Below are 26,426 nucleotides of genomic sequence, written 5' to 3' on the forward strand. Positions count from 1 at the left end.
GGGCAGACTAGATGCACCATGAGGTCTTTTTCTGCCGTCAGACTTCTATGTTTCTATGTTTCTAATGATAATGATAATGATAATGATAATAAGTATGTCCAACATACAACTGCATTGGGCAGCCAGTCATAAAATGAGCCCATTCTTCCCTGCAACCTGAATATTTGCTCCGTGTCTGTCTTAAAATTAATTAAACCAGGAGAAGACAGCCTAGAAAGGCTGATAAAGCTGTGAAATTTTCAGTTCGAACCATCTTTCAACTCCTGCCAAAGAATGGTGTGGAGGCTGGAAATAATTTAGAAAGGTTGAGGGAAGGTCAAAGAGCTTGTAATTGAATAATTCAGCACAGCAAACTGAAGCAAAAGCAAAAGTTTAGCATCCTGACAAATAAGCATTAGATAGGAAGCCTGGAAATAAATATTGAATACATAACTGATATATGACTTTAGGGTTAATCGATAAGCATTATTATTGCTGAAGTAACTGGGGGGTTTTCCCTCTTGGGACAGAATGAATATTATTTTCCATTGTCATTCTGGGTAGAAGATAAATCTTCCCCAAATAAGCTGTTTGTACATTTCTTGTGTGCCTGATGATTCAAACATCTAGCAGCAGGGGCGGATTGCTGCTACTGCTGCTACTGGTGCGCTTCATTTGTCTTGCGTGCATGCACGTCCCCAGCGTTTTTTGCTTCTGCACATGCATGGAAGCAAAAAAAATGCCCAAATCTCATGCGTGCGCATGTCCCCATGCAACATTTTGCTTCTGTGTATGCGCACAAGGCAAAAAATACCAAAAAAAGGCAGCCAAGACTTCCAAACTGGCAAGTATATTTTCAATCAGCAGCACTAGTATAGATCATAGAATGGATAGAACTAAGAAATAAGGCAATACTGACAATAGAGGGACATGATCTTCAACTAGGATGGCATGCATTTATATAGGATGAGAAATATGAAGTCCGCACATATTTTAAGAGACATTTGCTTAGAAATGCATTATTACAAATTTGGTTGAATATTAAAAAACATAATTACTTAAAGATCCCATATTGGCTTTCTACAGTTGAAGCAATAAAACATTCAAATCCTAAAACACTTGATATAATTATATGATACAAAGGTAGTTTGAGAACTAGAGAAGATCTGACAGAACATGGAATTAGTTTGGATTGGTGGACCTATACACCAGTCCAAGCTAAATATCATAAAAATATAAAATTGTTCAAAATCCAGAAAAAACCTAATGACCTTGATAGGATATTACTTAGTACAGATGAAAAACTATTAAGCAATATCTATAAGTTTCTAATAAGATGTAAAATGGAAGAGGAGATAGTTAAAGACATGATGATTAGATGGGGAAAAAACTTTGGTCACACTATTGATTTGGAGAATATGGGGGGGGGAAAATTGGACAACTAATTGAAAATTAACAATGTTGGTGCCATAGAAAGAAAACCAGTATAAGATGGTCTACATGTGGCATTTACCACCTGTAAGAATTGCCAGGATGTTCCCAAATTCATCCTCAATATGCTGGAAATGTAAAAAGGAAACTGGAACTTATTACCATTTATGATGGACAAAGGCAAAAAAATATGGAGTAAAATCAGACCCTGGCCGATAGAGATAATAAAAGAAGATATAGAGATGAAGCCTAACTTATTTCTATTGGGCATAATTGACAAAAAATATAAAAAAGAAATAAACGACTTGATTATACACATCACTACTTCGGCTAGAATAACATATGCACAATTTTGGAAAAATTAGGAAAAAACAAAAGACGAGGATATAATTAGAAAAATATTGGATTGCACTCAAATGGACCAATTAAAGAGGAAAATAAAAGAATAAGAAGACATCGAATATTACTCAATATGGAATAAATTATACGAACGGCTGAAAGAAAGAATTAGGTAAAACTGTCAATACTTGAATTGTCAATACGTGAAAAAATATCATCAAATATTTATGGATCATTCTATAGAATAATGTAGAAGAAGAAAGAAGATAAAAAACAAGTAACTTATAAAGTGAAAATATATTTGAATAGGAAAAGTATATTGGTGCATATATATATGTGTGTGTGTGTGTGTGTATAGCTGAAGGGATTGGATACTGTAGCCTAGAGAATAATTCTCTGCCTTACAAGGCAAAGGTTGCAGGTTCAAGTCCCAGTGGGTATTGCTAGCTGATGAGGCCAAAATAAGGCCGAAATAGATCTATCCTAGTCTCCCTTAATTTTCAAATTCAGCAAAAAACAGGTATGACGATCTTGGTATATTCGGGTTTCTTCCCATGTAGGATTTGGAAATTTCTGGCGACGTTTCGATGAGGTCCCACTCATCATCTTCAGGCTGGTGTTTCTGTCCTTGTTCTAAGGCGAACACTTAGAACAAGAACAGAAACACCAGCCTGAAGATGATGAGTGGGACCTCATCGAAACGTCGCCAGAAATTTCCAAATCCTACACAGGGAGAAAGATAAAATCCGACTAGAACACCAAGGAATCTATGAAATCCCTTGCAAAACATGTGCAGCCACATACATTGGACAAACCAATCGAAGAGTGAGCCAACGCATTGCAGAACATGAGAATGCAGTTAAAAAAGAAGAAAAGACTTCCTCCCTTCTCCAGCACATCAAAAAAACAGGGCACGAAATTGACTTTGAAAAAACTAAATTACTTTCCAAAACAGAAAATTTATACAGAAGAATTACCAGAGAAGCTATAGAGATTGAGAAACGCCCCCTATGCATAAATAAAAGGGATGATACGTTCCGCCTACCAGAGATTTGGAAACCAGCCTTAAACAAAAAAACATATCAGAATAATCACCATATCAATCTTCCAAGTAAGTGTGATTCCACCAACCAATCAAATCACTAAAACATAGTGACCCAATCTATTTGCTACATTCAAACCAAATCTCCACCCCCAACACTATATACAAGGAAGAAATGGCAGTTACAAACATTCCATATTTACAGCAACACGAAGCTTGAAACTTCAGCCTGATGATGGTGAATGTGATTAAATAAAACAGATACAAAAATAAGTTTTATTTAACAACAGCTGTCACTTCCTGGATTACTGGTCTTGGCTCGGCTCTCCTTTTTTCCCCTGCTGCTGCTGCGTCTGTGCTCCTTGCTTTTTTCTTCTTTCCTCCTTCCTGGCCTTGGACAAGCTTCCCTCTCTCCTGCCTGGCTCCCCTCCAGCCTCACGTGGCCATCTCCCACCTGAGGTACAAGCAGAAGGTGTGGGTGGAAGCGGCGCTGGCAGCATTTATGCTTCTAGCAGCACCTGTTCGCCTAGCTACCCAGCCTGAAGTGTGTGTGTGTGGGGGTGACCCAGGAAGGAAAGCACGGGAAACGCAAAGCAAATTGTCACCCCAGTGAACGACACTGTAAGGTTGTACGTCGAGGACTTAACAGTTCACTTGAACGATCATGATCATTCAAACCAATCCCTCTTGGTCACATGGCCAGCAAGCCACTCCTACCTAGTCTCATGACCACACCCACAAAATAAACCACACCCACAGTGTGGGAGTAAAAATTTTGGCTGCCCATGACTGTTTTCACCCATGCACAACACATCCTCATCATCTTTATCTACAAATGATAGAGTTTGCCTAGAACAAGATCTGCCCCTTACTGCCTGAAGTCAAATTATTTAGGTCATATTTTTTTAACCTGTCCTTTCACAGCTGGATATTCATAATGGACAGCAATAAAGTCTTAAGAAGTCCACAGCTGAAGTGACAGAAGGCCTCACTTATTCTTTGGACTTATTTGCATTCTGGATTGTACTGAACCCCCTTCTGTTTGAAAAAAACAGGTCGATTAATTAAACAAATATATTAACCATATATTTGCAAAGCTCCATTTTTCCTCATGAGTTCAATCTTATTATAAAGATCTCTTAATTTTTATGCGAACAATATTTTTCTTAGTCAAGTTGGGCTAAGAGATAGTGCCTAAATAGCAGTAATACAGTGTTCAAACTTCGCGGAAAGTCAATACCACGGTTTTTAAAAAATATTAATTAAAAAATACTTTGAGATTTTCCCCCTATACCATGGCTTTTCCTGCCCGATGACATCATATGTCATCAGCAAACTTTCATCCACCTTTAATAAAAATTTTTTTAATAAACTTTAATAAATAAACATGGTTGCTAAATGGTTGCTAAGGGAATGGGAAATTGTAATTTAAGGGTTTAACGTGTTAAGGGAAGGCTTGTGATACTGTTCATAGCCAAAAATACTGTATTTACTTCCGCATCTCTACTTCGCGGAAATTCAACTTTCGCGGACGGTCTTGGAATGCATCCCCCGCGAAAATTGAGGGAACACTGTACTCAGACTTATATACCACTTCACAGTGCTTTACAGCCCTTTCTAAGTGGTTTACAGAGCCAGTTTATTTCCCCCAGCAATCGGGGCCCTCATTTTACTGACCTTGGAAAGATGGAAGGTTGAGTCAACCTTGAGCTGGTCAGGATCGAACTGCCAAAAGCCGGCAGTCAGCAGACGTATCCTGTAGTACTCTAACCACTGGAACCCCCCTTCTCATGGATGAGTCACTCAATCAGGTCTGTGCATTTGAGGAATCAAATGGAACCTGGGTTCTATCAGGACTTAACTATAGTCTCCATACCTACAAATGCCTTGTATGAACAGAATCCGGAAAATAAATTTCTCCAAAATGGCGACATCCGATAAGACAGTGATGGCAAACCTTTTTTGGTTCATGTGCCAAATGGGAGTGTTTGTTTGTTTGTTTATTGATTGATTGATTGATTGATTGATTGATTGATTGGATTTGTATGCTGCCCCTCTCCTTAGACTCGGGGTGGCTAACAACAATGATAAAAACAGCATGTAACAATCCAATCCAATACTAAAATAACTCTTGTACTCTTATTATAAAAACCAAACATACATACAGACATAGCATGCGTAAATTGTAAAGGCCTAGGGGGAAAGAATATCTCAGTTCCCCCATGTCTGAGGGCAGAGGTGGGTTTTAAGAAGTTTACGAAAGGTGAGGAGGATGGGGGCAATTCTAATCTCTGGGGGGAGTTGGTTCCACATATGCCCACACCCATTTCCTCCCCCCAAGCTACTCTTGTGCATATGCACAAACCCTCCCATCCCCAAACATGTGCACAGGTCTCACTGAAACCTGGGGCGGGGAAAAAATGGGCAAACCAGAAGTTCAGAAAAACAGACTTCCGGTTTGTGCATTGTACTCTTTTTTTTTGCACTCCCGGAAACCTCTGGAGGATGAAACGGCTGGCTGGTGTGCCCACGCATGCTTGCTGACATAGGGCAATGCTTCGCATGCCCTCCGATATGGTTCCGCGGGCCATAAGTACCATAGGTTCTACATCACAGCGATAGGACACAATCAACCCTAGCTAGACATCAGCCTCAAAGTTTAATAGTTCCTGCAAATTTTTTAAGCCCCACGTAGATCCATTAATCATCCTTAGAAAAATTCAAAAAAAAAAATCAGTGGATTTTTTAACACATACTTACCCAATTCAAATCTCAGATCAGGTTCTACTGAATTGCGTTGCCTTAGGGTTTTAATGGCAAATGCAACCCTGTGTCTCTCAGATCACCTGAGGACAAGGAGACGACAGCATACCTGTTCAATGATAGCTGACCTCTGACATCTATGATAACCAGTTTGTGTGCAGGTAAGTGTCCGTCCGCATAACTTTTTTGTTTTTTTAAGGTGAGACATTTCGAGAGTATATAGAGCAAGTTTGGCCTACTGATGAAAGCACCAGGCTGGAAATGGCGAGTTCTGATTCCGATTTAGGCATGAAAGCTGGGTGGGCCAATCACCAGGAAACTGTGAGTTCTAGTCCCCCCTCAGCAGTAGCGGGTTCTAAATGCCGTTACTACTGGTTTGTATTTGCGCATGCGTGGAAGCATCTCTGGAGGGTGGGCGGAGCCTCTTACTGCCATCGCTTCCGGTTTGCAGAACCGGGCCAAACTGGAAACAACCAACCATTTCACCTCAGGCATGAAAGCTGGATAGGCCAATCACCAGGAAACTGTGAGTTCTAGTCCCACCTCAGGCCTGAAAACTATCTGGGTGGCCAATTACCAGGAAATGGAGTTCTAGTCTACCTCAGGCACGAATGCTGACATTGGCCATTCCCTTTCTCTCAGCCCAACCCACCTCACAAGGTTGTTATTGTGAGGAAAATAGGAAGAGGAAAGAATATTAGGTATGTTTTCCATATCTAATATTATATCTAAGTAGATATAATTACATATTTAATATATATATAATTATATATAGTACAATAATAAAGGTAAGATATAAATAAATATTAATACCACTCTCACAAAACTGTAAATTAATCCAGGGGCTCCAAAAGTTTGCCAGTCTTCATTAAGTTCATGGATACTCCGTATCTATATTTCATTATGTTTCATGGCTAATGTTAAGCTCTGCCTCATTATTAAGCAGCACAGAACGAGCTTTCAATTTATTGATTGATTGATTGTATTTTTATGTCACTCACTCCAAAGCAGAGCAGCTAACAGCAGAAATAAATACAACAGCAATAAAAAAACATTTAAAATCTAATAATAAAATTTACCACAACAATGATGACATTAAAAACCATATACTTGCAATCAACCTAATTCCAGGCCTGTTGGAAAAGCCCAGTCTTAGCGGCTTTCTAGAAGACCAGTAGGGTGGGTGGGGATAGTGCAGATCTCTGGGGGCAGAGATTCCACAGGGTCGGAGCCACCACAGAGAAGGCTATTCCCTGAGGTCCTGCCAACTGACCTTGTTTGGTGGACAGGGCCTGGAGAAGGCCGACTCTGTGGGCCCTTACTGGCCACAATGAAGTATGAGGGAGAAGGCAGTCCCATAACTAGTCTGGCAATTTAGGACTTTAATTTAGGACTTTAATTTAGGACTTTAATTTAGGACTTTAAAGGTAATAACCAACACCTTGAATTGAAATATTTTTAACTAATGAAAGTATACAATCTATTTTTAGCAGCAGCTGGTCATTAACTCGATGGGAAACCCAAGTTCATGGCGTGAAAATCTGAGTTGCAAAACATGATTGGGAACAATAAGAGTAGAAGAAGTCCTTGATCTATGACCATAATGAAGCCTGCCCATTATGGTTATTAGCTGTGGTGGCCAATTTAATTATCTTTTTGTGGGATTGATAAACAGCACAGTCATCAAGTAAACCAACTGTTCTCTATGGGTTGGTTTTGTTGAAAACAAAATGCCATTTTAAGCAAAAATGTTGTAAAATGTGGTCATGTCAACGTGGGATGCTGTAAATAGTCATAAACGCAGCCATCAGACCTTCAGAACCAGGTCATAAGTGCTGCTGTGCAGGTCCATAATTTTGAACAATTGTTAAGTTACTAGTTGCAAGTCCAGGACTATAGTACACAAAATGGAGCTTTCCATTTAGAAACATAGAAACATAGAAGACTGACGGAAGAAAAAGACCTCATGGTCCATCTAGTCTGCCCTTATACTATTTTTTGTATTTTATCTTAGGATGGATCTATATTTATCCCAGGCATGTTTAAATTCAGTTACTGTGGATTTACCAACCACGTTTCTTCAGAATGGACCAAAATATGCCCTAAAATATGAAAAGCTTTGGACATTGAGGGCTAATCCCAAGTCGCCTGAAATGCCAAAATAGATCAGAATAACTACTGGTAACATAAAAAATTAAGCTTTCCCTTATAAAAACCTTACAGGATATATGATTTCACTTTCCACAATTTGACATCCACCAGAAATGTTGGGTTTACAGAACCTTCCAAATTCCCAAAAACTTATGATATGGAAATTTATCCCCATTTTTTTTTTTAAAAAAAAAGACCTTTCTAGCGTCACTGCTAAGGGACTGGTCATAAGTCAATACTACCTATACCAGTGATGGCGAACCTATGGCATGGGTGCCACAGGTGGCATGCAGAGCCATTTCTGCTGGCATGCAAGCCATTGCCTTAGCTCAGCTGCAATGCACGTGTGTACACCGGCCAGCTCATTTTTGACTCACACAGAGGTTTTTGGAGGATGTTTTTGGCCTCCAGGGAGCCTCTAGGTCAGTGATGGCAAACCTATGGCACAAGTGCCACAGGTGGCACACGGAGCCATATCTGCTGGCACGCAAGCCATAACCCTAGCTTAGCTCCAACATGCATGTGTGTGCCAGCCAGTTGGATTTTGGCTCACACAGAGGCTCTGGGAGGGTGTTTTTGGCTTCCATAGAGCCTCCAGGGGGGATGGGGAAGGGCATTTTTACCCTCCCCTGGCTCCAGTGAAGCCTTTGGAGCCTGGGGAGGATGAAACACAAGCCTACTGGGCCCACCAGAAGTTGGGGAAAAGGCCATTTCCAGCCTCCAGAGGGTCTCCAGGGAGCGAGGGAAGCTGTCTTTGCCCTCCCCAGGCATTGAATTATGTATGTGGACACTGGCGAATGTGCGATAGTGCATGTACTCTTTTGGCACCCGAGAGGAAAAAAGTTTGCCATCACTGCTCTAGCGGGATGGGTGTTTTTACAGGGAAGCGTCTGGAGCTTGGGGAGGGTAAAACATGAGCCTATGGACCCACCAGAAGCTGGGAAACAGTCTGTTTCTGGCCTCCAGAGGGCCTCCAGGAGGCAGGAGAAGCTATTTTCACCATCTCAAGGCATTGAATTATGAGTGTGGGCACTCACACATGCACGATACCACGCGTGCACACTCTTTCGACACTCAAGGATAAAAAGGTTCACCATCACTGACCTACACTGAATTTATCCCAGAGATATACAGTGATACCTTGTCTTACGAACTTAATTGGTTCCGGGAGGAGGTTTGTAAGGTGAAAAGTTCGTAAGACGAAACAATGTTTCCCATAGGAATCAATGGGAAACTGATTAATGCGTGCAAGCCCAAAATTCACCCCTTTTTCAAGCCGAAGCGCCTGTTTTTGCACTGGTGGAATTCCCCTAAGGCTCCTCTCCATGGGAAACCCCACCTCCGGACTTCCGTGTTTTTGCGATGCTACAATTTTGCTGAGGCCTCCCTCGCTGGGAAACCCCACCTCCGGACTTCCGTTGCCGGCAAAGTGCCCGTTTTTGCGATCCTGGGATTCCCCTCCTGGGATTCCCCTACAGCATCACAAAAATGCGGAAGTCTGGAGGTGGGGTTTCCCATGGAGGGGAGCCTCAGGGGAATCCCAGGATCGCAAAAACTGGTGCTTCGCTTGCAACGGAAGTTCGGAGGTGGGGCATCCCAGTGGCGGCGGCGGGTTTGTAAGGTGAAAAAAGTTCGTAAGAAGAGGCAAAAAAAATCTCAAATCCTGGGTTCGTATCTCGAAATGTTCGTAAGACGAAGGGTTCGTAAGACAAGGTATTACTGTATTTGAAGCAGAATCAGGAGGATAAGAAAAGAGATGCAAACACACTGTTCTCTCTTCCTGGAAGAGACACCTTTGCTAGAGTGGTGGGTTCTCTTTCAATCAAAGCACATCTGGAACAGCCGTGTCTTTGGCCACCCAGGAAACACAAGGTGGCTTGTCTCTCAAAACTGCCGCACCCGAGTTGCCCAAACCAGACTTTTTGTCTAGAGATCTTGCGATTGAAGATTCCGCAGCCCTGGCAGACATCAAGGGAGGATTTATTTCAATATGTTGCTGCAACTACTTTTGTCAGGTTACCCGTCTCGAGAGAGATGTTCATTTCTTACAGCTCATTGTGCCATCTGTTTAAAAAACCAACCACTCGTCTCCTTGCTAGGAGACCACAGATGGAGCTCTTCCCCCCCTTGTGTGCACAACTGTCAACGGATGACAAAGCCTTGTGTGCTTTTTGGGGTTTTTTTGCAACCAGGTGGAATTGCTGGGGAGGAGGAAAGAGCAACGTGGGTGCTCCTGCAACGGGTTGAACCTTTGCCTCTAGGTCCTGAGCGATGCACAGCGAACAATGCCAGTCAATTCCCTTTCTAAAGCAATTTTAACATATCAAGTGAGCATCAAAACTACCTGTAGATAAAGCAAGAGTTTATTTTCTCTCCTAGGCATATTTACTGAAGAGGCGATCCTTCCGTGCTGAGCTGAAATTGTTCTTAGGGTGAGCGGAGGGATTACAACTTTTAATGAAACAAATAAAAGGAGAAATATAGGTAGTCTTTGACTTAAGGCTGTAACGGAGCTTGCCCATTAGTCATATCATGAGGGCAGTGATGGGCTGCCAAATTTTTTACTGCCACACTGTGGGCATGGCTTATTTTGTGAGTTTGGCTTGATGGTCATGTGACCGGGCAGGAGTGGCTTGCTGATCATGTAACCAGGTGGGAGTGGCTTGACAATCATGTGACTGGGGGGTGGCTTAAAGGCCATGTGACTGGGTTGGAGTGGCTTAGCGACCAAGATAAGTTTTCAGATAGGTGCTTGGACTCTTTTTCAGTTGATCAAGTCACATTATTTGAATAGTCACAAAAAGGACAGATGATAGACAGCATCATTTGTTGAGGAGCACAGTAACATTTTAAGGTTTTGTACTGAACCCACAAGGTTCAGTATGATAACAGACTAGGCAAGTAGCTCGATTTTCTTTCATTGCTATAAAAGTTCAGTTTTAGATAATGATTAAAATGATTAAAGTGTTTATGGGTAAAACATACTATTTAATTATTTCCTATTTTAAAAGTAATTAAGGATCGTAATAAGGTACTAGAGAAGGAAGGACAATAAAAAAACCTATTTATTCAATAAATAGTGCATAAACTTACTCCCCCAGTCCCCCACTGCATCCCACCACCCCCGCTGTGGGGGCAGTACCCCATTATTGCATGAGGTTCATAAAGCAAGTCATACAGATAATTGACACAATTTTATGACCTTTTTGTGGCAATTGTTAAGCCACCCTGTGGTTGTTAAGTAAACCAATTGTTTGCTACAGGCTGGTTTTGCCAAAAACTGAATGTGATGGTTTCCGGGAAAAATGTTGTAAAATGATCACTTAGTTATGGACCCTGTAAATGTTCACAAATGTGAGTCCATTGCCAAGCTCAGAGTCCATTTGGAGTGAGCAGCATATAAATACAGTGTTCCCTCAATTTTCACAGGAGATGTGTTCTGAGATTGCCCGTGAAAGTCGAATTTCCGCGAAGTAGAGATGCGGAAGTAAATACAGTATTTTTGGCTATGAACAGTATCACAAGCCTTCCCTTAACACTTTAAACCCCTAAATTGCAATTTCCCATTCCCTTAGCAACCATTTAGATTATTACTCGCCATGTTTATTTATTAAAGTTTATTAAAAATATATTTATTAAAGGCGGACGAAAGTTTGGCGATGACATATGACGTCATCGGGCGGGAAAAACCATGGTATAGACTTTTCGCGAAGTTCAAACCCGCGAAAATTGAGGGAACACTGTACAGTAAATAAATAATTTAAAAAAGCATCTGAAATACGGACATGTGGCAGTAAGGGGGCAGAGCTCATCATAATGTAAGTATCTCTATGGAGTCTGTCAAAACTTTGAATAGTTGCTAAATGGCTTATCATAAAGGGAGGATTATCATATTTTTTGGAGCATAAGACACACCTAGATTTTTAGAAGTGGAAAACAAGGAAAAAAGTATTCCGAACCAAATGGTGTAATAATACATTATTTAATAAAATACCAGTGTAGCAGAATACTTTTTACAAACATGTATACTTTTTACAACCATGTACACTTTTTACAAACTTCAAACTGGGCACGTTTAAGACTTCAAACTTGACAACTTTAAGACTTATGGACTTCAACTCCCAGAATTCCTCCTCCAGTCATGCTAGCTCAGGAATGGGAGTTGAAGTCCACAAGTCTTAAACCTGCTAAGTGTGAATAGCCTTGTACCTCTAATCCCTAACCCATCCCTAAAGCTATCAAGTTTGAAGGGGTCTTCAAACGTGATAGCTTTAAGACTAATGGACTTCAGTTCTGAGAATTCCTCCTCCAGTCATGCTAGATAGGGTAATTAGAAGGCATTTTTGTGAAAAATGGCCCATTTTTATTTATTTTTTTTGCAAAAATTGGGGATCCTGCAGACAGCTCTTGGGTGCTGGGGGATGGCAAAAATGCCCCCATTTTTGTGAAAAATGAGCCGTTTTTCTGCCATTTTGTCACAAAAATTGAGGCATTTTTGCCTTCCCCCCAGTCCCCAAAAGTTATCTGCAGGCTCCTCAGACCCTTTGCCCATCCCATTTTTGTGGGGGGGGAAATGGGAAAAAACCGACTCGTTTTTCACAAAAATGGGGCATTACTGCCATTCCCCACCACCCAAAAGCTCTCTGCAGGGGGTGGGCAGGGCTTCAGGACAACAAAGATGGCTGGATTCGGTATCTAAGACACACCAACATTTCCACGCTCTTTTGGTGGGGAAGAGGTGCATCTTATATTCCAAAAAATATGGTACTTGTTGAGTAAGGTTGTTCTGTTATGTCGTGAAAGTGACTGCTTGCAAAGGCTCTTGGATTGGGTCTGAAAGGCAATAATGCAAGTAATATGCTCCATCCCATAATAGGCTCCGTCCCATAATTGCCCTGATAGATTGGTCCCACCAGAGAAAAAATGAGCAGATAGATACATTCTTTGCATTCAAGGCAGTAAAAAAATTAAAAATCTACAATGGTACCTCTACTTAAGAACGCTTCTACTGAAGAACTTTTCTAGATAAGAAAGAGGTGTTCAAGATTTTTTTGCCTCTTCTTAAGAACCATTTTCTACTTAAGAACCCGAGCCTGGAAAAAAATCCCAGGAAATTTGAGAGCAGCATGAAGGACCGGCCAGTTTCCGGCCATTCTTCCTTTAATCCTGGCCATCTCGGGATTTCTGGGCTGCCAGAGGAGCCTTTCGGTGGCGCTTAAGGAGGCTTTGGCAGTCCAGAGCGAACGAAGCATTTTCCTTTCTCTGGATGCTTGGAGAAGGAATAAAGCTCTGCCAGTGTCCAGAGAAAAGAAACTCTCCCTTCGCTCTGGGCAGCGACTGTCTTCCTCCTCTTCTTCCTCCTCCTCCTCCCACCCAAATTCCGAGCTTTTATTTCTTTCCTAATGGGTTTGCACACATTATTTGCTTTTACATTTATTCCTATGGGAAAAATTGCTTCCACTTACAAACTTTTCTAAAGTACCTGATCATAGAACAAATTAAGTTCTTAAGTAGAAGTACAACTGTATGGAGATTCTCAGTCATCCAGGCCATGGTTGTCCTAAAGGTTATTTTTTTCCTTCAAGGGGCAACTGGACTTTCTTAATTTTTCTTTGAAGATGTTTCATTTCTCATCCAAGAAGATTCTTCAGCTCTGACTGGAAAAACAGTTCCAAGAAGGCTTCACATCCATTTGCACCACTCAGGTGACTCTGATGACACAGGTAAAGCTCCAAGTGGCCTCAATGACTCTTATCACCAATTTCCTCCCACTTGGGACTGTATGACTGTAACTTGTTGCTTGTATCCTAAGATTTTTATTAATATTGATTGTTTCTTCATTGCTTATTTGACCCTTATGACAATCATTGTGTTGTACCACATGATTCTTGACAAATGTATATTTTATTTTATGTAGCTGAGAGCATATGCACCAAGACAAATTCCTTGTGTGTCCAATTACACTTGGCCAATAAAATTCTATTCTATTCTATTCTAAAACAGGTTCTCAACCTGGGGGTTGGGAACCCTTTGGGGGTTGAATGACCACTTCACAGGGGTTGTCTAAGACCACAGGAAAAAACAAATTTCCCACAATGTTAGGACTCTAAAGCAAATCTAATAAAGCAAATCTGTACAAATCTATTTAATAATAATAATAATAATAATAATAATAATAATAATAATAATAATAATAAAGCAGCTACTATTCTGGCACCTTGGAACATAGTTCTTCAATCCGACCAATCAGGCGTTTACAGCGGGAGTGTCCCTTTGACCTTCCTGCCAATCAGCTTAAAGCTCTGTTGGGAGAATTGCCACTAGACTTATGGTTGGGGGTCACCACATGAGAAACTTCATTAAGGACTTGCGGCATTAGAACCACTGCTCTAAAGAATGCAAATGACCAGCTGTCTGCAAGGAATATAAATGCTTCCATTCCCTGCCATTTAGGCAGAGCTGAAGAAGCTTTTGGGATGAGAAGCAAAACGTCTTTCAAATAAAAACTAGAAAGTCCAGTTGCCCCTTAGGGGGAAAAAAGCATCTTCGCGACAAAGCAGTGGAAACCATGGATTGATTTGCAGTCCTGAGTTATTTTTCTACTTTGGATTTGCTCACACACTCTAAGTAAGAGCCTCGGTTGTGTATTGGTTAGAGCGCAGTACTGCAAGCTACTTCTGCTGATCACCGTCTGCCAGCAGTTTGGCAGATCGAATCTCAGTAGGCTCAAGGTTGACTCAACTTCCCATCCTTCCAAGGTCAGTAAAACGAGGACCCAGATTTTTGAAGGCAATGTGTATACTCTCTGTAAACTGCTTAGAGAGGGCTGTAAAGCACTGTGAAGCGGTACATAATTCTAAATGCTAAATGCTATAATCACTCAAACGGACGGAAACAATGGACAAAAGGAGTAGAGGTGGTCCTTGGCTTACAACCATTTATTTAGCAACTGTTCAAAATTACAATGGTATGGGGGGAAAGTGCTCACACTTAATGACAGTTGTAGCATTCCCACAGATCAAAATTTGGGTGCTTGGCAAGCGGCATAATTTACATCCCAATGTCGTGTGAACACCATTTGCAACTTTCCCGGCTGGCAAAGTCAACAGGAAAGGCTGGACTCATTTAATGACTGCATGATTCACTTAACAACCACAATGATTCATTTAATAACCAAGTTGTAAAACTGGATACAGCTCACTCCACAACTGCCTCGCTTAGCTGTGGCAATTCTGGTTCCATTTGTGTGGTCATAAATTGAAGATCACTTCTAAGAAAAGGATGGCGGGGATCCATTGATGAGCCGAGGTGGCGCAGTGGGTAGAGTGCAGTACTGCAGGCCACTAAAGCTGACTGCTAGATCTGCAAGTCAACGGTTCAAATCTCACCACCGGCTCAAGGTTTACTCAGCCTTCCATCCTTCTGAGTTGGAGTAAAATGAGGACCCAGATTGTGGGGGCAATAGGCTGGCTCTGTTAAAAAGTGCTATTGCTAACATGTTGTAAGCCGCCCTGAGTCTAAGGAGAAGGGTGGCATTAAAAAAATTGAATAAATAAATAAATTGATACATCTCATATGAGCCGGGGTGGCGCAGCAGGTAGAGTGCTGTACTGCTGGCCACTGAAGCTGACTGCTAGATCTGTAGGTCAGCGGTTCAAATCTCATCACCGGCTCAAGGTTGACTCAGCCTTCCATCCTTCCAAGGTGGGTAAAGTGAGGACCCGAATTGTGGGGGCAATAGGCTGGCTCTGTTCAAAAGTGCTATTGGTAACATGTTGTAAGCCGCCCTGAGTCTAAGGAGAAGGGCGGCATAAAAATAAATAAATAATTGTTGTTTTATTGTTTGTTTTATTGGATTTATATGCCGCCCCTCTCCGAAAACTCGAGGCGGCTAACAACAATCATGAAAATATACAATAAAATCCAATACTAAAAGCAAATTAAAACCCCTTAATATATAAAAACCAAACATACATACAAACATACCATGTATACAGTTGTAACGGCCTAGGGGGAGAAAAAAGTCTTAATTCCCCCATGCCTGGTGGCAGAGGTGGGTTTTAAGTAGCTTACGAAAGGCAAGGAGGGTGGGGGCAATTCTAATCTCTGGGGGCAGTTGGTTCCAGAGGGCCGGGGCCGCCACAGAGAAGGCTCTTCTCCTGGGTCCCGCCAAGCGGCATTGTTTAATTAATAAACAAACAAACAAACAAACAAACAAACAAACAAATAAATAAATAAATAAATAAATAAATAAAATCTCTGACTTTCAGCCTTCATAAAAAAACTCTGCTATTAAGTTATTGGCTTATTTGTGCAAATTATCAAAATTGTGAACCACAAGCCCTTTGGGTGCATAGAGAAAAACTCAGCTGAGACACTAACCTCCGCAGAATACCTCGGGGTTCCGCTGTGCTCTCCCAGTATTGCTGAACAGGCCCAGAAGCAGCAAGGAAAACAAACTCTGGAGGGATGAAGCCATGCCTTAAGGCTTAACCTGGAAAAACAGACAAGACAAACCAAGGTGATTCCATGGCTAGTACAAAAAAAGCTGCCAAAAAAAGCCAACATAGTGAAGATCAGGTGAAGTCTTAATATCATTTTATAGGGCCTTGGTAAGGCCACGCTCGGAATACAGTACTGCATTCAGTTTTGGTTGCCACGATGTAAAAAGGATGTTGAGACTCTAGAAAGAAGAGCAACAAAGATGATTAGGGGACTGGAGGCTAAAACGTTTGAAGAACGGTTGCAGGAACTAGATATGTCTAGGGAGACATGATAGCAGTCTTCCAATATCTCAGTGGTTGCCACAAAGAAGAGGGATTCAAACTATTCTCCAAAGCACCTGAAGATAGAACAAGACACAATGGGTGGAAACTAAACAAGGAGAGAATCAACTTAGAACTAAGGTTTTTAAGATGTTGGATAACCATTTGTCTGAAGTGGTGTAGGGTTTCTTGCCTAAGCAGGGGGTTGGACTAGAAGACCTCCAAGGTCCCTTCCAATTCTGTTATTCTATTCTATTCTATTCTATTCTATTCTATTCTATTCCACTCCACTCCATTCCATTCCATTCCATTCTATTCTAAACTTGTTGCTCATTAGTGATGCTACATTGCAATTTCTAAAATCTTTATCCAATTCATCAGACCACATCAGAAGGGCTGAAGGTCAAGGAAGTGTAGCCTAGTTTTTATAGATTCAATCCTGAGACACCCACCAGTTTTATAACGCTCCCATACACCTCATGTCGCCAAATATATTCACCAACTATGCAAAACATTTAATTCGATATATTGTTTTATTGTCCTATATTTTTCCCTTCTTTAGTAATAAATGATTCTCATTTATTCTCATGTACAGTACTTCTTTTCTACAAAAGCTGAGGAAAGACTACAATGAAGATATCTGATTTTATAACCGTTCCCAAATTTTGGACGTGGTTGTTGGTTATTATTATTATTATTATTATTATTATTATTATTATTATTACCTTTAAAGCCCTACATGTCATTGGACCAGATTACCTCTGGAACCGCCTGCTACCGCACGAATCCCAGTGACCGATAAGGTCCCACAGAGTTGACCTTCTCTGGGTCCCGTCGACTAAACAATGTCGTTTGGCAGGCCCCAGGGGAAGAGCCTTCTTTGTGGCAGCCCCGGCCCTCTGTAACCAACTCCCCCCGGAGATTAGAATTGCCCCCACCCTCCCTGTCTTTCGTAAACTACTCAAGACTCACTTATACCGCCAGGCATGGGGGAGTTGAGATATTCCTTCCCCCTAGGCCATTACAAGTTATGCATGGTATGTTTGTGTGTATATTTGGTTTTATAATAAGGGTTTTTAGTTGTTTTATTATTGGATTGTTACATGCTGTTTTTATCATTGTTGTTAGCCGCCCCAAGTCTACGGAGAGGGGTGGCATACAAATCATAATCATAATCATAATTATAATCATAATCATAAATATGCCGCCCCTCTCCGAGGACTCAGGGCGGCTTACAAAATATAAGAAAGTTAGTATACATCTAGATACAGTTAATTTGAATTAAAAGTTACATTTTTAAACGTTACATCTAAAAACTAAATAAAACCCTATTAAAATACACACATATCCATTCATACAAACTCATTATATATTCATTGGCCAGGGGGCAGAGTCTAATAACCCCAAGCTTGGCGGCATAGGTGAGTCTTTAGACTCTTTCGATAAGGTGAGGAGGGTAGAGACAATATGAATCTCCAGGGGGAGCTGATAGATAATCTGATAGTCCCATAGGTAATCTGATCCCGTGCCATGTAGGGCTTTGTAGGTCATAACCAACACTTTGAATTGAGTCTGGAAACTAATTGGCAGCCAATGCAGTCCATGGACTGCTGGAGAGATATGGACATGTCTTTTGTCTCTTTGATAAAGTGCCTTTCCTCTTCAAATTGAAGTAGAAAGAATGATTCCTAATATAACACCAGTTCTAAAATAATTAGTAGGTAATGTATTACTATTTTTAAAAAAATCTTTAACCCCTAAAGATAATATAGAGACAATCTATAGACTGATGATGAGCAATATTTAAAACCAGGGTGATTTCCTCCTACAGGGAGTATTTTGAAGCATGAACTTTATGTGCTCTAATTATATTGCAAAAACCTCTGCTCTTTAGGCATGGTTCTGTATCACTGTCAAATTGCTTTTCAAGGTACATTTGAAAAGTTTTAACACATGTTTTGGATGCTTGATTTGCCTGTGAGTTATTTCTCTGCACTGATCTGGCCCGCATTTCTGCAAAACACACCAACAAACCCTTATTTGCTATTTAAATTCTCCTTAACTGCACCTGGGACTGGAGAAAGCAAACCAGAATTTCCCCAAGGACACAGCTGACTACATCACAGCTGTTTGAACCTGTGGGCTCGTCCATCAGTTCAAAACTCTCAAACAGTCTGTTGTTTTCAAAGGATGACAGATGGTTGAATTGTACCTAATGTACTCAACTTCATGACATGCATCTCCAACCATTTTGGTTTCTTTCCCAGAACTTATATATATTGCTCAAAAAAAATAAAGAGAACCCTCAAATAACACACCCTAGATCTGAATGAATGAAATATTCTCATTACTTTGTATAAAGTTGAATGTGCACAACAGCATGTGAAATTGATTGTCAATCAGTGTTGCTTCCTAAGTGGACAGTTTGATTTTGCAGAAGTTTGATTTACTTGGAGTTATATTGTGTTGCTTATGTGTTCCCTTTATTTTTTTTTTGAGCAGTGTATATAAAAGAAAAGAAAGCTAAAGTGAAAGAGGGAGAAGGAAAGAAAAAGGGAGATAGAAGAAAAAGAGTGTAAAGGAAGGGAAGAAATAATGAAGAAAAGAAAGAAAGAGAAGAAGAGGTAAATTCACTTTACATTTACTTGGGGTAATATTGTGTTGTTTAAGTGTCCCCCCCCCTTTTTTGAGCAGTGTGTGTATATATATGTGTGTGTGTGTGTGTATCACATGTTTATATACAAATATATATACAAATATATACTGTATATACAAATATATATACAAGTACTGTATATATATACAAATAGCAAACTTATGCTACTTTGTTACATACATTATTTTCCTTGTCTTGGCAACAGTATCAGACTTAAAATCTTATAATGTAAAATGAGGACTCGGATTGTGGGGGCAACATGCTGGCTCTGTTAAAAAGTGCTATTGCTAACATGTTGTAAGCTGCCCTGAGTCTAAGGAGAAGAGCGGCATTAAAAAATCAAATGAATGAATGAATGAATGAATGAATGAAGGAAGGAAGGAAGGAAGGAAGGAAGGAAGGAAGGAAGGAAGGAAGGAAGGAACAAATGAATGTGCTAGTCCTTTCTTTTCTCTGTGTATTTCCAAAGTGTAGCTATCAAAGAGGTGGTATGGGACATCCATCTGAGAAGCTTCACCCCTCCATATATTCTTCCATCTTGTCAAGTCTCTCTAAACCATGATTCCTAAATCATGAACCACAAAGTTTTTGCATTGTTGAGCCACAAAGTGCCATCCTGGTGTTAGACCAAAGATTTTTTATCACTGATTGAACAATACGGAAAAACTTGCAAGTGTTTGCATGCTGATAAAAGGCAAATTAAACTTTTGACATATAAAAAATATAGCCCTGGGGTATTTCTTTGCCCCCATCTTATTCAAATTTAAGCTCTAAAGTACCCAGGCAACAGCTTTCCCTTCTAATTACCATGTTTTAGCCAGTTCCTCTGCTTTACTGAAATCAAGGTATGGCTCAGGTCTACGAAGTTAATGAGGCATGAACCCACTTATGGAAAAAAGCAAGTATTTTGCATGCTGGTCACAGCCAGGTTTCAAAACAACCAAATTATTTTCACGTCCACAGCAACCAATATACATTTTCTTTAAAAACCATCCTTCAATAATGAAGGCTTTTTTAAAAGTTAATATCACTGTAGCAAAATCAACCTAGAAGTTTCATTTGATGGAATCAGAGTATCTCTACCAAGGTGCCCACAGAAGGAATGGCAGAAAAATGACTGACAGTATATTTTAGACATGATCAATTATGAAATTTTCTGATGTTTGTAGTATTAAAAGGCAGGAATTCATTACTATGGCAGATTCCCTGCCTAGTTTTCTCCAACTATATTGGAGCAACCTGCAACAAGTTTAACAAAAAGCAGATACATGTTCAAATAGGAAAGACTGATTTAGCATATCATACAGTGAATACCCTTCTTTTCCCCACTGTATTTAGCTGCAGTGGCCTCGGTAGGGAACCTGTGCCAACTATGGATGTTGGTGAGCTACAATTACCAGCATTATTCTCCATAGACCATGCAGGTTGAAGTTGTTGAGGCTTGTAGTTCAATATCTAGAAGGCTGCAGGTTGCTTGCCTATGTCATTGTGTTTTATATTGATAGAATTTATTGAATGCTGGTGCAGTCATGGACTGCTGGTTTTGATCGCTATACCACGTATCATGATGGATCATGATAGAATATTTTCTGATTTATTCCTTTACACCAGTGGCAGTCAAAGCCCACGGAGTGCTCAGATGTGGCCTGTTGGGCTGCCCTGGAATCAGCGAAGATTTGGTCTGTGGTGCCTCTACGGTTGAAAATAGAGCTCCATTTTTGGCTGCAATGGCCTCTTGCAATCTTTTGCAGTGAAAACGGAGCTCAGGGGGGCTGAGTGTAGCCCTGAGTGCCAATTTTGCTGGCTGTGTGCTCAGGACACACAGAAAAATCTGACAAAAGGATTCATGCAGAGACACTTATAGGAGTCCAATTTCAACATGAGTGACATTGAGCTGGTTATGCCCACCCTGGCCATGCCCACTCCACCCCCCACAAGTTCAAACGCAACCCTGATGCGGCCCTCAAAGAAATTGAGTTTGACACCCCTACTTTACACTAAACCTATCTATTCAATATGATCATGTGGGATGAACTAATACAAGTACATTAACTGCATAAGAGAGTTGAACTTTATAACACCATTATAAAGCTGTTGCATATGGACGTATGTAGCACTGATGGGCAGCAGCCAGTGCTTCCAGGCATGCAATGCCGGTAGGAAAATCCCTGATGTGTGCACAACTGTGGACCCCTGATGTGTCCCTGCATGAGATTTGGCTTCTGCGCATGCGCAGGAACAAAAAAATAGGCGAAAATCGCCGAAATCTCCTTCTTGCATGCATCCTCGTGAGAGATTTGATTTGCTGTGCATGTGCAGAAGCCAAATCTCACACTGACGGGTGCGCACACGACCGATGGGCATGCATGTACCGGCAATGGCCTCGAGAGAGCTACAGTAGCAGGTAAGAAGAGCAACCCTTCACTGGTACGTAGTGATTATTTGCATAGCTGCTGCTGATTGGCTAATCTAACGGCAGAACACATAAACTCCTGCCAGTGGCTAACAAGCTTCAGGGAAGCCCTTAAGAGTGGCTTCCCTGCAGCCTGCCTCCTGTCCATATTATTTCTAATTAATGGACCATAAAGGTGCTGAACTGTTCCTATGGCTCGCCTCTTCATTTATGTATGAATCTAACAAAAGCAATGTAGCCTATTCACGTCACATATTGCTTAATCCGTATGTGGATGCCACAGATTGCTCTGTGTGCAGAAGTCATACAATCATTGAATAAAACAAGAAACAATAAGAATTACGTTGATGTGGAAATCTGGGAGAAAGCATGAATTAAGACTATGTGGCCAACACTGGAAATAAAATTAGAGGTGTTCCAGATGAAGATGATTGAATATCTGTCTTACTTGAAGTTTTAAGTCAATAAGGCCCAGTAGTGAAATTCCCAAACATCTGTATTTCAGTTATTACAAATTAAGGTAATCAGAGAACTGATGTTGATGTTACCTAAGAGGGTAATGAAACATCTCCAAGAAAGAAACCAAGCTCAAAAAGTACCAAGAACCCTTGGCTACTGCAAACATCTCCACTATGTAGCCTTATTATAGCTTAAGACTTCAAAGCCTACTTTAGCACCATTGTTTGCAAAAGTCCCAGTAGGTATCTCCTTCCTTCCTTCCTTCCTTCCTTCCTTCCTTCCTTCCTTCCTTCCTTCCTTCCTTCCTTCCTACCTACCTACCTACCTATCTATCCTGCCTGCCTGCCTGTCTATCCTACCTACCTACCTACCTATTTATGTTTTATCAAGTACATATTGGTGGTATACAAAGATATTATATTTATATGATACTAGTAAAAGAGAAATATTAGGACAGGGGTTAGAAGGCACTCTGGTGCACTTATGCACACCCCTTACTGACCTCTTAGGAATCGGGAGAGGTCAACAGTGGATAGTCTAAGGGTAAAGTTTCCTGATAAGATTCTAAAATTTTTCCTACTCTTACAAACAGATCACTTGCAATTTTCTTGAAGCTTTGCCCAGCATAAAACTCGCCCTTGCGAAGTAGAAAATAGTTAAGTTTCACGCTCCTTGTTGGCTTTGTTGCCACTCCCATGAGGGACAACTATTTTCCCTTAGAGAAATTCTTTGCACCTGAAGTGGAGTTAATGTAGCTTTTTCATTCCAGCTTCTCTGATACAAATAACCTTTTCGACCCCTTGAAACATAATAATCAATTGTTGCTAGCAGGCAATGGTCTGAAGAGGTAAGGATAAAATACTTGTGGTAAAATGTTAATGCTATCACTGGGCCTGTAGTCTTTTTCAGCAAGCACCCCCTCCCAAAAAAACCCCTTTCAGTTCTTTGCTTACTGTGGTGGGTTTTTTTTTAATCAAAACTTGATGAATTTAAGATGCTGTTTGGAAGTATAAAAAGCAAGTTGTAAATGATCCAGAACTGGTGGATCATTACCTTGATTACAAATCAAGGAACTGCATGGGTTTTTTGGGTATCGCAAAAACCCAATGAGTATCTCCTACTTTTTCCTGATAAGATTCTAAAAAATTTCCTACTCTTACGAACAGACCTCCTGCAATTTCTTTGCAACTTTACCCAGCATAAAACTCACTCTTTCAATTTCATATACATATACATCAGCCCAGGGCTAATGGAAAAATCTGATAGGCTTTCTATCTAAATTACAGTTCTTGGTATTTTCAGAAATTCTGTTACCACTTATAAAACTTTAATTCATTACAAAGCTCAGTTTTTGGCTTACCAAAGAATTGGCAAAACCACAATACCCCTTAAAAATGTTTGGGGGGAATCTTTTCACTTGAGCTTGTTATCTAGCTTTTCAAACAGAACTAATAGTACTTTTATTAGTAAATTTCATGCACATTTACTGACGTTTGAATAATTTTGAAAGCAAGATCAAACAATTCTACCACTCTTATTGCATTTTATTTTTTTGTGCAGTTAGGACCCTAGGGAATAAAGTTATTAAAAATTACTGGACCCAGCTGTACTCGGTACAGGTTGACACTGCATTAGAAAGAAAGAAAGAAAAATAAACTATAAATAGGTGGAGACATGGATTTATTTTTATTTGTAAGCTACCAAATTTACACAGGCAAAGTATCTAAAAGAATAAAAACATCCAGCTTATACTTTCAGCCTAAAGAATATTAGATCTAAGTTTTTTTCCCCTTAAGTATATGACAATGATCTCAAATTTCCCACTGTTACCTTTAAAACTTAATGTCGTCAATTTCATTTTCAAAATGTACTTACTTGGCAAAGGTTTCAGCTTCTGCTTAAGCAAGCTCTAAGTTTCAGCCAGGGCAAGGGTTTAAAAGCGGATCTTCCTCCAGATAAGGTAATTTTATCTCCCTCCTTCAGCATCAGGATCTCTTCAGGTCTATTTCTCAGTGAGAAATCCTAATGCTGTCGGGATCTAATGAAATAATCCATGGACCAGGCAGCCAATGAAAGAGCAACATGTGGGAAAAACAGAGCCCGGGAGCCAACTGGATATTGCATAAAAGCTCAGGTGCCTCGAGCAAGCTGTAAAAAAGGGAGAAGGGGGAAGGAATGTTGGTTGCTATAGAGAATAAAATCACCTGTGTGACATGTGCTCTTATTTACTAGAAGTTCATTAGAACTGCATTTTATTTATTTATTTATTTATTTATTCATTCATTTATTCATTTATTCATTCATTCATTCATTCGTTCATTTATTCATTTATTCATTCATTCATTCATTCATTTATTCATTCATTCATTCATTTATTAGATTTGTATGCCGCCCCTTTCCGTAGACTCGGGGCGGCTCACAGCACAATAAAAACAGTTTATAACAAATCTAATAATTTACAATATAAAATATTAAAAAACCCCATTATTAAACAGACATACACACAAGCATACCATACATAAATTGTATAGGCCCGGGGGAGATGTCTCAATTCCCCCATGCCTGACGACAAAGGTGGGTTTTAAGGAGTTTGCGAAAGGCGAGGAGGGTAGGGGCAGTTCTAATCTCTGGGGGGAGCTGGTTCCAGAAAGTCGGGGCCACCACAGAGAAGGCTCTTCCCCTGGGGCCCGCCAACCGACATTGTTTAGTTGACGGGACCCGGAGAAGGCCCACTCTGTGGGACCTAATCGGTCGCTGGGATTCATGCGGCAGAAGGCGGTCTCGGAGATATTCTGGTCCGATGCCATTTTCCGATCTTTACTTCCTAAATCCATAGAAGAGTGTTTCCTTTATCTCAGCTACTTTAGGATATGTGGCAGGTGTAAAATGCGTCCCGATTTGCTCGTACCTGTTGGTCATTGAAGAGCCGGTCATGAAGGCCGCATGAGGCTCCGCCCACCCACCCACCTGGATGATGCCATTTGGGTTCTTTTACTCTCTGTGCATGCACAAAGAATTCTGTGCATGCGCTGAGGCTAAAGCAGCCAAAATGGCAGCGTCCTGGAGAGTAGGCGGAGCTTCGCACTGCCTTCTGAAACAGCTCTTGATTTGATTGATTTGATTTATTGGATTTGCATGCCAATAAAAATAATCCAATTAAAACCCATTAATATAAAAAACCAAACATACATACAGACATACCATGCATAAAATTGTAAAGGCCTAGGGGGAGAGAATATCTCAGTTCCCCCATGCCTGACGGCAGAGGTGGGTTTTAAGTAGCTTACGAAAGGCAAGGAGGGTGGGGGCAATTCTAATCTCTGGGGGGAGTTGGTTCCAGAGGGCCGGGGCTGCCACAGAGAAGGCTCTTCCCCTGGGTCCCGCCAAGCGGCACTGTTTAGTTGACGGGACCCGGAGAAGACCCACTCTGTGGGACCTAACTGGTCACTGGGGTTCGTGCAGAAGAAGGCGGTCCCTGAGATAATCTGACCAGGCCCGAGCGAACCGGGAGCATTTCACCCCTGATATGTGGACTTCAACTCCCAGAATTCCCCAACCAGCACCTGTGAACTTTAACCCCCAGAATTCCCTAGTCAGCCCACATCTCTATGGACTTCAACTCAAAATGGTAGCTGGAGAATTCTGGGAGTTGAAGTCTGCACACTTTACAATGTGAAGGAGAAACACAAAATGGACTAAAATGTTTTTCCTGTAAGCATAGGGGCATCACCTCGAGGCTCGACTACTGTAATGCTCTCTACATGAGGCTACCTTTGAAAAGTGTTCGGAAACTTCAGATTGTGCAGAATGCAGCTGCGAGAGCAATCATGGGCTTCCCCAAATATGCCCATATCTCACCAACACTCTGCAATCTGCATTGGTTGCCGATCAGTTTCCGGTCACAATTCAAAGTGTTGGTTATGACCTTTAAAGCCCTTCATGGCATCGGACCAGAATATCTCAGGGACCGTCTTCTGCTGCACGAATCCCAGCGACCAGTTAGGTCCCACAGAGTGGGCCTTCTCCGGGTCCCGTCAACTAAACAATGTCGTTTGGTGGGACCCAGGGGAAGAGCCTTCTCTGTGGTGGCCCTGGCCCTCTGGAACCAACTCCCCACAGAGATTAGAATTCCCCCCATCCTCCTCGCCTTTCGTAAGCTTCTTAAAACCCACCTCTGCCGTCAGGCATGGGGGAATTGAGATTCTTTCCCCATTAGGCCTTTACAATTTATGCATGGTATGTTTTGTATGTATGTTTGGTTTTATAATAAGGGTTTTTAATTGTTTTACTATTGGATTGTCACATGTTGTTTTATCACTGTTGTTAGCCGCCCCGAGCCCACGGAGAGGGGCGGCATACAAATCCAATAAATAAATAAATAATAAAGAAATTAAAAATCAAGATGGTGACTTGACAGTTGTGGAGGTT

At 41.0% G+C, this 26,426-nt stretch overlaps 1 protein-coding gene across 1 annotated transcript in view; it reads right to left on the bottom strand.

Annotated features, from left to right (window-relative positions):
* CNPY1 (canopy FGF signaling regulator 1) overlaps positions 1 to 24,146 on the bottom strand; it is a 77,757-nt gene extending 53,611 nt beyond the window's left edge. The window contains exons 1-2 of the mRNA XM_070728282.1: positions 23,874 to 24,146; positions 16,088 to 16,199 (exon numbers count right to left, since the gene is read on the bottom strand). Coding sequence (XP_070584383.1) covers positions 16,088 to 16,184 — 97 coding nt within the window. The 5' untranslated portion in view covers positions 16,185 to 16,199; positions 23,874 to 24,146. The remainder of the gene's footprint in view (positions 1 to 16,087; positions 16,200 to 23,873) is intronic.
* Between the last annotated feature and the right edge of the window lie 2,280 nt (positions 24,147 to 26,426).

Source organism: Erythrolamprus reginae, chromosome Z (genome assembly GCF_031021105.1).
Source record: "Erythrolamprus reginae isolate rEryReg1 chromosome Z, rEryReg1.hap1, whole genome shotgun sequence".
Classification (NCBI taxonomy): Eukaryota; Metazoa; Chordata; class Lepidosauria; order Squamata; family Dipsadidae; genus Erythrolamprus; species Erythrolamprus reginae.